Source organism: Nothobranchius furzeri, chromosome 13, assembly GCF_043380555.1.
Source record: "Nothobranchius furzeri strain GRZ-AD chromosome 13, NfurGRZ-RIMD1, whole genome shotgun sequence".
Taxonomy (NCBI): Eukaryota; Metazoa; Chordata; class Actinopteri; order Cyprinodontiformes; family Nothobranchiidae; genus Nothobranchius; species Nothobranchius furzeri.
In genome coordinates this window covers 49,452,770-49,466,532 of record NC_091753.1, presented here as the reverse complement: position 1 = coordinate 49,466,532, position 13,763 = coordinate 49,452,770, and the positions used below count along the sequence as shown (strand labels likewise).

The 13,763-nt window shown below is 39.8% G+C and overlaps 2 protein-coding genes across 5 annotated transcripts in view; both read left to right on the top strand.

Moving 5' to 3' along the window:
* Positions 1-5,235, top strand: part of igsf9ba (immunoglobulin superfamily, member 9Ba) — a 100,801-nt gene extending 95,566 nt beyond the window's left edge. For 2 of the 4 annotated variants that reach the window (XM_054742541.2, XM_070543568.1), the window contains 2 exons: positions 1,768-1,898; positions 3,760-5,235. In XM_054742541.2, coding sequence (XP_054598516.1) covers positions 1,768-1,898; positions 3,760-3,968 — 340 coding nt within the window. In that variant the 3' untranslated portion in view covers positions 3,969-5,235. Of the gene's footprint in view, positions 1-1,767; positions 1,899-3,759 lie in introns of those variants that run through there. The other 2 variants (XM_070543569.1, XM_070543570.1) reach the window with 2 other exon arrangements.
* A 6,723-nt stretch (positions 5,236-11,958) lies between these two features.
* The window catches only part of arhgap32a (Rho GTPase activating protein 32a), a 29,788-nt gene continuing 27,983 nt past the window's right edge, over positions 11,959-13,763 (top strand). The window contains exon 1 of the mRNA XM_015951156.3: positions 11,959-12,392. The gene's annotated coding sequence lies outside the window, so the exon portion shown is untranslated. The remainder of the gene's footprint in view (positions 12,393-13,763) is intronic.

Sequence of the window (13,763 nt, the reverse complement as noted above, 5' to 3'; positions counted from 1 at the left end):
TAACACTAACATGAACCAACTAAAATTAACTACAAAGTAAAAATATCCACACTGTTGGGCAAAAAATATTATTACTAACAAGTTTAGCATCAACAAAGCTTGGTCACCATCAGTCTGTTAATTTGTAGCATTCTTTAGCTCCCTCAAACTAGTGTAGGCCGCGCTAATGTTCAATCTGGTTTTAATGATTTGCTTCATCTCCAAATATATTACTCTCTTATTTTTACTTCCAGGCTCCACCATGATGGCAACAGAAAAAGTAAACTTCTTCCTCTTCTTGTGCTTTTTACTGATGATCAGCAAACTGAAAATGGCAATGGCTAGCATTACAGCTAACGGCCATAAACCAAGTTAAGAGTACCCTCTATAGAACACTATACCCGCCCCTCAAAACTATCAAGTGTGGTTTTAGGCCAGCAGAGGGCTGCAGAATGGTGTCATATATAAAACTGGTCAAGTTTCTAACTCAACAATCATTGAGATCTATGTTTAAGCCCTAGCTTAAAGTTTTAAAAACTATCTACTGTTACCTTAACAAAGAGCCCAATTACGTAGTTACCCATTAAAAGAAGGCACAGTTCATGTAGAATTTCTGTTAAGAAGTTCTACAGAATCAGGAGAAAATACTTCCTATATGTATTTATAAGGTAATTAAAATTAAATTAAAATTTAGGTAATTATAAGGTAATTGTCTTATAATTTATAAGACACAAATAAAAATGCCAGTCACTGAAAAACACAATCAGAGTTTCTAAAGAAAAAGAAGACACACTCAAATGTAAATAAATAAATGAATAAAAAAAGATTGCTATACAACTTTCAAGGTCATAACAAATAGCTACAGCAAATATTTTATTTGTTTTGGATTTTAAGATCAGGAACCTTTGATTTTTCAAACTGTAATTTTAAGGGAGAATTCAATGGATTTTTTTACGACTTAGAATTTGAAAATTGCAGCTTGCAAGTATAAATAGAACCTGTCAAGTTGTCTGAAGTTTATTATATATATATAATATATATATATTATATTAATATAGTTTTTTCTTCACTATTATGTGCCTTTAAAGATATTTATCTTGTATATAGTCCAAATATATATATATTTTTTAAATTTATATTTTATGTATCACAATTATTTATATAATGGCACACATGTCAAAGGCTGCCAAACCTCCCAGGTTTCATTGGTATTGTACAGGACAATTCATTAATCCTCATAATTACAGGAATTGTTTTCATTTTATGAGTTTGATACTGCAAAAGTGAATATTTGCCGGCATTTGTGAAGCAGTCACTACTTAAATATCCAAGTTAGAGCGAAAAAAGACAGTAACTATCTGAACCTTCAGCTGTTTCTGCTTTTAGCACGGAAACTAAAGATTCTTTGGGTTTTATTTAAAACCAAAAGAACGCATTATTTGAAATGCTGAACTGGGTCTTTAATGTAGCGACTGTTTAAGAGCAATAACAACTCCACCAGTTTTATTCCCATCTTCTGTTAACTATTCTTTCTATTTCTCTTGTTCCATTGTTTCTCTCTTTACCTTTCTTGGTATCTAATTTTGTTCCTCATTCATCAAAGCAAATAGACAGTGAAATCCCATCAGCTCTCCATAGAAGTTCAACAGCTCATCAAATCACACTATGGCAGCTACTGGGAATAGTGATGAAAGCACCGTGTTGTCTCTTTTTTTCTGCGACGTGACCAAACACGACTGCTGGATTAACGCAGAACAATGTATGCTGTGCTGTCTCTCATCTTTTTAGGGAACCTCTAGGTGCGTCTAGCGATACTGCCGGGTCTGAGAGCTTACCAGCACTACTACACCACTGTATTACTAAGGCCAAGGGAGTGGCTGCCAACAACAATAACAACATAACATCCACCAGGAGAACAGGTCAGTCTGATTGTCATCATAATGGACAAATATTTTGATTTAAAAAGATTTTTTAAAGGTGTGTTTGACTGAACAAACATTTTAATGATTATTTCTGATTATAATCTGTCACTCTGAGGTTTTCACGCAGGCTCAACGTGAAAATAGTGTCCTACACCCTTCTCCTGCCTTAGCTTCTGATAGAAAATATATGCTGAAAAGCTAGGATTTGAAAATCCTCACACAGTGATGTCACACTGTGAATTAGCATTCATTGCCTTGCTCATCTCGGCTTGTACCCCCCCCCCCCCCCCCCCCCCCCCCCAGGGTGCTTTTAAAAAAAGGTTTGCAACGAGAAGAGAGAGTGGAGAGTGTCTTGGTGATAGTAACTTTGCGACATGGCTGAACGCGTTCTGTCCAATCATAAGTGAGGTGTGTGCATATCGTTGATAATAATGAGTAGTCCTGCTGTTTTCATCCGACCTCAGCACCAGGAAATTTCAGCATCTCAGATCAGGAGCATCATAGCTTTCTATTTTTTAAAATGACTCATAGAGAGCCTAAGTCCCCGAAAGAACAAAAAAATGAATGCAAGTCAATGGGGCTAAAAATGCTATTTACTAATTCTGCTTGTTATGTTCCATGGATTTCACATATGATGTCCATGAATTTAAAAAAAAACTTTTTGATACCAAGAACATTCTTATTTTCGAACGGGAGGTAACGCTATTTTAGGTTTTGTGTGCATATGAGTCCAGGACTACAAATGCGCTTCACAAAAGTGACGTCATCGAACCAGACACGGAGGAAAACAGAGGGAAAATGGCTGTAAGTTCAGCAAACTTCACATCCTTCCCACAGGAGAAATGAACCACCATAAATCTGGCCATTTGGTAAGTAGCAGCTTCGCTATAGAGAAGATGCTGTGGTGACGTCATAAATGCGACGTGCCGATGTAGTCATGCTAATTACAAATTTTTACAAGCTGACAAATCTCCATGTGCGTGACAGGCATGGTCAAAAAACCAATCATTAGTTTTCATTTAAATTACAATACAACATATGTGGGATCCAGGGCATAAGGCAAAGTGGATTAGAAAATAGTTTTTTTAGCACCGTTGACTTGCATTCATTTTTTTGTTCTCCCGGGGACCCACGAGCCGACCGGAAAGGGAGGAGACTTAGGCTCCCTATAAGGCATTGATTTACACTAGAGAACACTTCCATTGTATTGAATAAGTGAATAAACTAAATAGTTAAAGGCACACTAATCTTACAGATGAAATGTCTTCTCAGCCTTCATCAGTTTCTGCAAGAGTGGTTCATCACTAAATCAAACAAAGTAGCTATAAGATCTAAAACATACAGGAATCGTGTGCTGGAAGCGGACTCTGGTGCAAGAATGTCGGCTAGCCACTTTACTTTTGACAGAACAACTGGTAACTAATGACTAACACTGAAGAAAGATAATGAGAGGGGGAATTATGTTATCACAGGGAAATTATGTAGCATGTCGGTGAACCAAAACACAGAAGGCACGTTACTCTAGATGCCACAAGTGGTTCGCCGATAGAACTGGCAGTGCAAGTAGCTTCAGCAAGACCAACAATAATGGTTCGATTGACATTGGCCTGAGTGTGTCGCGACTCTTAAAAGAGGAATCGGTGGTGTGTGAGGATATGAGGAGCCACCTTAGTTAATGGATCTCGAAAGACGGCTCCCTTCAAAGAATCCAGAGTCCCGTCACTAATGCATTTTTATCTTGGGAAGATGTAGTAATTTAGGGAGCTTTACAACAGGCTGTGTAGTAATTGTTAACAAACGTTGCATAGAAAACCACTTAAAAATGCTTGAAATATCCCCTTAATGCTCTCTCTTGCAGATGTGTCTCCCTCTCAGACCCAGCAGAAATCCCAGACACCCCAAGACGGAAAGGAGCTCAACCTCCACAGAAAGAGTAAAAAGCAAAACAAAAAGAACCCATACCGCTATCTGACCTCCTTCCTTCATCAAAGGCAGTCCGAGGAGGACCAGACAGGCATTCTGGCCAGTGCAGACTCTGAGGGCCAAAATTATGGAACTCTACACTGACCCGCCTGCCCTACCCAAGCCATTGGACTCGACTCAACTGGCCCCTTCCACAATGAAACAAAAGGAAAGATCACCTCAGCTCTCCTTGCTCCCCCGCCGTAACAAACAAATGTGTTTCTTATAATCTCCAGAGGTTTGATTTGTATTTGCGGAGCAGGAAAGCTGAATCCTCTGGGGTTTGAAATCTAATCTGAAGACAAGAACAATGGCATTTTTTTTCTGAGGAATTTCACTTGAAAATGCTCTGAAGATATATAATGTAAATAAATAGTAAAACAAGAGAATTAAGCTTCCTCTTACAGTAATAAAATGTGTTGGTTGAGTATGTCACAACACGTTAAAGATTTTTTCACTCACTTATCATTGAGGGGATCATATCTTTAGGTTTTTCAGTGATACGGTGTACTGTTAAGCCTGGTGCGTCCTACAGGGACACGAGTCTACCTTTCCTACAATACAAATAGTGTCAGTATTTAAAACACAGGGTTCTTACCACAAAATATACCTCAGAGTAAACGCAGAGTTGCTGTAATTCTTGTGGTATACTGTACGTACTTGACCTTTTTACACATGAAAGGTACGGATCAAAGGTTTATAACTCTCACCACTCATTCGAATGGATAATATGGCCTGACTTAATCTTATTTGGAAGCTAATATTTTGTATTGATTATAACTGGCATTTTCCGTTGGTTTGTGATCAGATGCCAACAGTTAGAGGTCTTGATTTCCGTGCTTGGCAGCATTTTGTCGCAGCACAGAGTTAGGACCAAGATCATAGCCTTCATGGGATCTCTTAAGCTAATTTTGGACTTTCGTGCTCAACAGAAGTCAGACTAAAGAGCGGCGTGACAAACTGAGAAGTGTCTGTATGTATGTTTCATTATAAAGGAATTATTTGAGAAATACGGCACACTTTGATGTGCCTTTTTATTTGAGCCTTTTGTTGATGTTATTTTCTGACATAAACTGCCTTTTTCCTTCGCCTTTTCATGTTTCTCGCTATAGCGGAGTGTGAAACTCCGATACTATGTGTGCTTTTACTTTCTCTGCCTAGGGCACGTGAAAGAACACACCACTGACGATGTATAACTCATGTTTTTGGTTTATTTTCAACTGATTTAAAAGGACATTGCCAGAAAACTTGTAAAAACGAAGAGTAACAGGTGTTTGGCAAGAGATCAGAAGCACTGTACATGCAAAAAAGTGGTACAGTTATGAGAAAGTGATTCATTAAGCAATGGGGAATTAAAACAAACATATGGCCACCCTGACTGTTTATCTTTTAAAATGTATATTGCTTGCTATCTACTTTGCTGTATGTTTGTTCATTTTAGACACTAACCGATAATGAATGTATGTTTTGCTGTACAGGAAATGAATGTCCCAATGTTGCAGTGCATTGAATGACCCCCCTCCCCTTATAATAATGCTTATAATGCAGCTGTGATTGGTGAGATGACCATTTTGGCACAATAGGTCCAAATTACCACACCGGTTCCCAACTAACTTCTTCGATTAGCTTCAACGACTACATTGCTAGTACTTTATTTTTGTTGTTGTTGTTGTTTTGCTGAGGCCAGTTCAGTCACACCAAGACACACGGAACAGATTTCAATTTTCCACATACAAATCCGAAGTTTTGCGCTAAATCAAAGGTCTTGCGTTATCCTCATGAATGACTCTAAAGTCTCTTGACAATTTAGAAAGTGGTGATTGCTTGAAAGTGAGCATCAAAGTGCATATTCTACTTTAACAAATTGATTACATGTAAGATATAGGGAAATAATCTATATTTGTTATGTAATGTACATGGTGTGTATTGTATTTGTAAAGATAAACCATGTTTTACAGCGAGACCTTGTACAAGGATGTATGAAAAAACAGGGACGGATCCCAAGTAAAAAGAAATTAGATTATATATCAAAGTATTTGCTTACAATACGGCTTTAAGTGGATGTTTTAAAAACATTTTAAGGTGCCTAATTTGTCATACTTTAGCAGACGTTATTTTACCTGAGAAGAAAAGAAAAGTTAATGTTAGTACCGTACAGTGTATTATCGCCATAGCCCGCTGGCTGCACAAGTCGAGTAGTATTTTCTCTGATGTATAGTATGTGGATGCCCATTGGGGAAAGCTTTAGAAGCAGAAATGTGTCGCCCTCTTATTATATTTCTCAAACAAAGTAATAATGTATTTTTGCCCGTTCTTGAGCACACATGTAGATTAACGTCAGATCTCTTTGCCTTCACGTGTCCAAAGCAAATAAACTGAAGGTTTTTATTTTTTTTTTTTTTTTTGGTTTCTTTTTTCTAAAAGCAACGGACATGCTGTAGTCATGTACAAAACGTGCTGTGGAGGAAATTGTGTTTACATTAGTTTGATGAAATGAAGTGTGTTAGGGCATAGTTGCTTTGAACATTACGACTTGGTGCTATGTTTAACTTTGTGGTGCTGTAGAATAGAGGTCTGAAGATAATTTTGTTTCTGTTTCAACAAGCCACTTTTTTATTTGCTTTGGTTTATTTCTACACCTGTGTTTGAGCAGCTAACCTAGCTAACTGGTTAGCTGCTAGCTTAGCTCCGGTAGACTTGTCTTAATCATAACAGTGTGACCACAGTGATAGACAGTACTGGAACGTAGACATATAACCTCGATTATTAGACTTGTGACATTCAGTGAACTCAAAATGACCTGTTTTCTATAGTGTGTTTGCAATGTCTGTCTGTGCTTCCAAGGTACCCTCACTAAAATATACTTCTGGTGATATTGAAAATGCTAACCCAGCCTAAATGGAGAAACATAGCCTGACTTAGAGTAGTATTCACCACGGGACATATGGGGGAGAGTCTGAGAGCACTGTCAGGTCGGTTTTGGGATCTTTTTCTACACACTTCCTGTAGCTAACAGAAATGTTTTTCAAGCACACTACCGCCGGGGCGTTACCGCCCCACATCACCCCACCATCCTTTTTTTTTCACAGAGGAATTCTGGTTAGTACTGTACACTATAGCCATGAGTAGTCCACACGTGCATTTCTTCTACTGTTGGAAAGTAACTGGAACCCTCATCCATCCTTCCCGCCGGTTTTTATAAAACAGACGTCGTCTTCCGGGCTTTTTTCTCACAGTTTGAACCGACACATGTACAGCGTTTAAGAGGGCTGCTTTGGAACGTACTGTTAGCTAACGTCTTCAGTTCTGGGTTTTTGTTTACTTTTGAGTTTTTTTGTTTGTATTTTTTATTCTTACAGCTTTTAGTGCATCACTAGTTGCTGGTAGGATGATACCTACAACAGATTTGATTTATTATTGTATTATTCTTGCATGTAGAGACAATACAAAAAAAACAACGCCTATTTAGCAATCATTCATGACCATTCGAGCGAGTTGTCATTGGACAAAAAAAAAAAAGAAGTATGTTCTATAATCTGTTATTTTTTTTTTGTATTTTTCATGTGTACCAGCACTGAAAAAACTAGAATGTATTATTATCGTAGGCTACAATAAGCACTACATCGTTGACTGTTTTAGCTAAAATGCTCATACTCAAGCAAACCCAGTAGTGCTGAAAGGAAGAATATTTCTCACGTCTCATTTCACTTCCATCCACTGAACTCTGTGCTGTACATCACATGTTTACATGTTTCTGTCTTTAAAAGTCTATCTTTTGTTTTTGCATACTGTGTCTTCATGATGTTCATATGTAAATATTTCAAACAAAAGACTTTTTTCCACTTTTCTCTTTTTTAAACAATAACCTGATTTTCATGTTTTCTCTTTCTCTCTCTCTTTTGGACTTGTCATTCTGTCCTGTCATTGCATCAGGTATTTATGCTTCACATAACTTTTTGTAAGCAATTAACTCATGCTGTATGGTGCTGTACCAAAGCCTTACGTCAAATATTTGTATTATTTTTCTCTAGTTTGCCACTGCTGTCCAGTGACTTCTGTACCATCTGAGATCATGTCTTACTCACTTATCATGCTCAACTGCCATGGATCTTATTTCTTTTCTTGAATAAGTGGAAACCTGAACGAACGATGACATTAAAAAATGAAATCATGCAAACACATTCTCTGGCCTGGATGTACAGCAACAGTCGCCATCGCCAAGCCTTTATAAGGGGAAATGCACAGGCTAATTCCTGGTGGCTCATCATGACATAGACATGGGCCTAGCACATGATCTATGCTCTATCAATGGCATGTCTGTGAGAAGATGAAAGCAGTGCTGTTCTCATGTCACCATATCATTTCAAATGCTTAGTCCTATACAAAATTTTCCTCTCAAATTTTTGTATTTTGATATAATAAAAAACATCAAAAGAGGTTTAATTTCTCTTGTGTTTTTGTCCCGGACTGCGAGGCAGGTGGTGTAGTTCATGTGCTGAACACATGGTGTAAGTGTTGGTCAGGAAGCAGATAACAGCTGCTTAATCAGGTCAGCTGTTTTATATTTATTTTATGTATTTTTACACTGGTCAGATTAGCAAAGACATTCTTATTTTATTTATATCTACATAGATATATATAAGATATGGACATTCTCATAGATCTGATCTATTTTTCCTTTTTTGCTGAGGAATAAACCGAATGAAGGCCGTGCCTTAAGGAGGAAAACAAATGTCCTGAAGGGAGGTGAAGTCTGTCGGTAATGACCTTTGTGCTTTTGTTAAAATTCCCCCAGGAAGGCTGGGAAGCAAACAAACGAGCTGCCATTTGCATTCATCTGAGTAAAATGCAAAGTTCAGTTAATCCACTGTTCAAACACTCGAACCCTTTGAGGCCACGTTGCTTAAGTTTCAAAGCAGATTGGTGAATAGTAAGGCGGGTGTTTTGTGTCATTCATTATTGCTGCAGCAACATTTTTTTTAGGTCAAGGTTTATTTTAAAGGAGTAGAACACTGAAAAAAACATTTTTTCAAAAATAATTTCTGATTAATATTGGTCACTCTTGAGTTTTTCACGTAGGCTGAACATGAAAATAGTCTCCTTCACCTATCGCTTGCATTAGGTTCTCATAGAAAATAGACGTTGAAACGCTAGAATTTGAAAAGCCTGACAGATCTACGTCAAGCGGTCACTTGGAGTCACTCATCTCGGCTCACGCCCAGAAAGGCTGTCATTGTTTAAGTGTCCGGGAGAACGTCTCGGCTAGCAGAAGCTAACCATTAGCATTAGCAACTCAACCACATGGCAGAAGCTCCTCAAGGATTGTGGGAAAGCTGTAGCTCACAAGGTAGAGCGGGTTGTTCATTAATGGGAAGGTTGCAGGTTCGGTCCTGGCTCCGACCAGAGAATGCTGCTGCTGTGTTCTTGGGCAAGGCACTTGATCCACCTTTCCTGCTGGTGATGATCGGATGGACCGGTGACACCTGTTTTCGGCAGGCCTCGCCTCTGTCAGTGCGACCCAAGGACGCATTTACTTTCCGCTTGGTGATGCGGCTCGCGGATGGAATGCGCTTCACAACTTGCAGCGTTTATGGTTCATGCGGCTTGTCTCTGCGGTGAGCCAATATTCTCCCAAACTGTAGGGGGCAGCATGGAGCTCTACGGCATGCATCCAACACTACACCATAGTAGAAGTAAAAATTACTGTTGTTTACTACATGGCATTCCAGCATTTTTTAACAGCGTCCTCGTCTTTTCCGACAGTGCGAGCTATTTCTCTCCAAGAATTATTAACAACATGTTGATCACTGTGATCTCTGAGAGCTGAATCATACAAATGTCTGTATTTACGAACCTCTGCCATACTAGTTCTTGCCAGTCCGCCATGTTTTTCCGCGTCGGACCGTTCGCATGTTTAGAAATTTTCCAAGGTGCGCGGTGCGGAAAGTTTGGGCCGTGCGGAGACGCGGTGGAGGGGCGTGGTTGTTAAAATGACGCAATTTCGCCACGCGGAGCCGTGCGGACCTCGCGGATGCGTCAAGCATAAACCAAGCTTTACAAGGCACTCATTCCTACCAGAGACTTCTGCAAATATGCTGATTAAACGAGTGTTCAACACCTTTAAATCACTTTGTTTTGTTTCTTCAGTCTTTTGAAGTAGCCTATACATTTTTGTGTCTGAAGGCATTACTGTTTAAAAGAAATCATTTACAAATCCCACCTCCATGTTGCCTCTACTTTAATTCATTCACTGTTCTGAAGAAAGTCAAACCTTAATTTTATTCTTGCATTCTGCTTTTCTGATGACATTTGAAATTATTGTCAACTTCTGGAATAGATAAAATAGTAAACATACTCGTGGGTCAGCAACGTCTACTTGCAAGGTGGTGGTGGGAACATGAAGACCACCACCTTTGCATTTAGAACATTGATTTGTTGGCAGTGAAACTATCTCCACACAAAAAGACGAGGTTTGAATCCTGAATCTTCATCATGATCAGAACACATGGGTTGTTTTGAGCGTCTCACTGACACTGGAGCAGAATTGTAAGACGCGTGATTCTTCCCTGCTGTTGGGGCTTGTGATAGATACCCTGTTAGTAATCTGGCTTAATAAAATTATTCTGCTCTTGGCAAACATCTTCAATCTCCTTGCATTAAACACCAACTCCCATCCTTCTTTTGGTTATTGATACAGCTTACTGCCTTGACATGTTTGCTCAGAAGCTTAGCTCTGACAAACAGGCTGTGCTTCATTCTGCCACCTACATGAGTAAGTCTACACCCACAGCAGTCTGCAGAGATCTGCACAACCCATTTGCACCGAGATCGTTCCCGTTTATCGAAATTCTGTCAAAGCAACAATCTGATGTTTTCCCCTTTTCATAATGTATGATTTTTTTTATTGCAAGTCTTACCCTGTTCTGTGATGTAATGTAGGCAACACATCTTTTGTTTTATTTGATTTGTTTTGCTAAGGGTGATGACATGAAGGGGTTGCCCATTATTTACAGTCTATGGACAAACTGTAGTATTAGCAAAAAGAGTTAGCTCTGCAGGTTGGTCTAGCCACGCTCTATTGTAGCCTCAGCAGGTCTACCGTTGGACCATTCTCTAAACACCCGTTCTTCTCCAAAATCTTGGAAACTCACACCTGCTCTAGATGAAAATAACATCTGTGGCAGTTTCCAGTCATGTTTCCGTAGAGCTCATTACTGAACCAGCTCTTCTTAGAGTCTAATGACCTTCTGACTCACAGTGATGAGTCAGTGAACTGCTCCGTTCTTGTTCTGCTGGACCTGACTGCAGCCTTTGACACTGTTGACCATCACCTGCTACTAGATAGGCTGAGAGACTGGGTAGGCCTATCAGGAACTGCTCTGGAGTGGTTCTCCTCTTACCTGTCTGAGCGTTCTTTCTCTGTGGCGGTCTCCAAGTTTCGGTCCTCCACAACCTCCCCCACCCATGGTGTCCCACAAGGTATCTGCTCCCTCTCATCATATGCTGAGCTCCGATGTATTTGCTTTGTTTTCAATGGTGCATGGCGGACTACCCCACTGACTGTAATCTGTAGCGACAAATCATTCATGTTTATTGCTCCGATTGGTCTTAGCGCTGTCCAGTTGCACAAGGAGACAGTTTCAAAAACATTTATCACCAGGTCACTGTAGTTAGCTGGTGCTTTAGATCTATTTAGTATGTGAGGGCTTAAGGCAGAAACTTTAGCCCCAGCTAAGAGTGTGCTTTATGGAATACAACATTGCAGCACCCATAAATAGGACATTTCCCATTTCACCAATGAGAAGGTGGAGACATCTGGTACCAAGTTCTGCCACCTGCTGGTCATAAATGTCACCACGAATTTTATTCTGGTTTTAGTGTGGATATTTTATTTCCCAATTCCACAAAATTAAAAATAAAGTGACTGAAACTAAAAAAGTTAAAATGTGCTGAGACTAAAAAAGAGAGGAAAAACTCATCCTCCTGTGGACAAACATAATAAAATGATGCATGGAGCTGAGGAGCACCAGTTTTCCCTCCTCTCACTCTTACCACCCACCCATATTGGAGCATTATGTAATCCCGTACCAAGCATTACCTAACCCCGCACAACTGCGGCTCCTCCAGCTGATGAGCACCAGCAGGAACCGGGCAGATGGGGCTAACCTCACGCACGTCTCAGATATGGGTCCTTGACTTTCATAAAGGTCTGGGAACCCCGGAGGCTTTAATTTAGGAGGCGCGGGCACGAAACCACTTCAGCAGCGCGCGCTCCCGCCGCAGATCTTCAGTTCCCCCCTCCTTCTCCTCCTCCTCCTCCTCCTCCTCCCACAACCCCGGAAAAAAGGCTCCCGCAGCTCTCCAGCGATGCCGCACCCGATCCGGGGCTTTTCACCTGAAAACATCTACCTCAGATGATCACCTGCACCACGAGCGCGTGTGCGTCGGAGCTGCGCGTTTCTGCACCGCGATGCTGACAGCATGTTTCCTCATCTGTGCGGCATAGAGGAGCAGCGTGGACGTGCACAGGTAGGCTAGAACCAGAACCAGAACCAGAACCGGGCCATGGCCCTGGAGGGGGCTCCTGTTCAGTCATGGTCAGTTCTCATTAAAACATCATGGATGGGTGTGTGTGTGTGTGCGTGTGTAGGTGTGTGTATGTGTATTCTAGGAGCCTGTTTTCTGCCAGGCCCAACAGGTCAGAGTACACTGGTTGTAAACTTTTCCCAGTAGATCCCAGGAGTTATTCTGAAGGACAGGAATCTGAGTTATGTTGCATCAAAGGTAACGAAAGCTGATAAGATCTGATGTGTCAGGAGGATTTTGGAGTTGTTTTCTTTTTACTGACTGGCCACAAAATGACGAATGTGCTGCAGTAGGCCTGCAACAAGTGCCAGCTCTGGATCACTTCATCTATTTCAGGTTATTTTTGATTTAAAATACATTTAATTGAAGCTGTGATGTGTTTAAACAGAGTAAAACTCTCATGTCTGAGTATGGACGGCTAAATAAGTAAAGTGGTGTCATAAGAGGACATTTTTGGGTAATCGGATTCTCATTTAGGTCATTTACAGACCTAAAAAAGACTCAACATTCAGATTAAGCTGCTGTTATTTGTAATCACGATTCATAACTAAACAGATTAAGTTGTTTTTCACAGTTTTTGCAGATCAAAGACATTCTTTTGAGCCAAAGTGTGCGGGTTTTCCCATTTTTCATCCATTGCTTTACAATTTGATGCCTGTTTAAATATTTTGGTCATTTTGGTGTACCAAATAAATAAAGCACTGCATTACACAATGCACAGTGCAATAGATATAGTACTGCACTAAATAGGAGAGAAAATATTGAAGGAAACAAAACAAAGGCAGGAAATGATGGAGTAAAAGTTACATTTCTGGCCCAACTCCATTATTACATTATTATTACAATTATAAATTACTATAAAGGCATTTTCTATAAGTAGAGTGACAATTACACCCAATTGTATACATTTATTTACATTTCTCTAACTTAATATAATTATTATAGCTTATTTTGCCCAACCTAGCCTCTAAAGTGTAATTATCTTTTCACTTGTTCTCTTTCTGCCAATAAATAAAGTATTTCAGGCTTTGGACAGTTTGAAATAGGAAGTAAAAAAGTAGATTTTTAGACAAAACATTTACACTTGAATCAAAGGAAGTTAAAAGATTTTTCAGAAAAAGAACGGAGCTAGAAAACGAGTTATACGTCATGAACTGGTCTGCATTTTTGCAGTGAAACATTAAAGCACAACGTTCAGCCGGTTGTGGCTGCTTTACAGATGTTGTGTTGGATTGCATCAGACTGCACGAATATCCGTAATCTCCCAGGACTGTCTGGGAGTCTGTGGATTAAGTTGGCACAGTGGAATGTTTT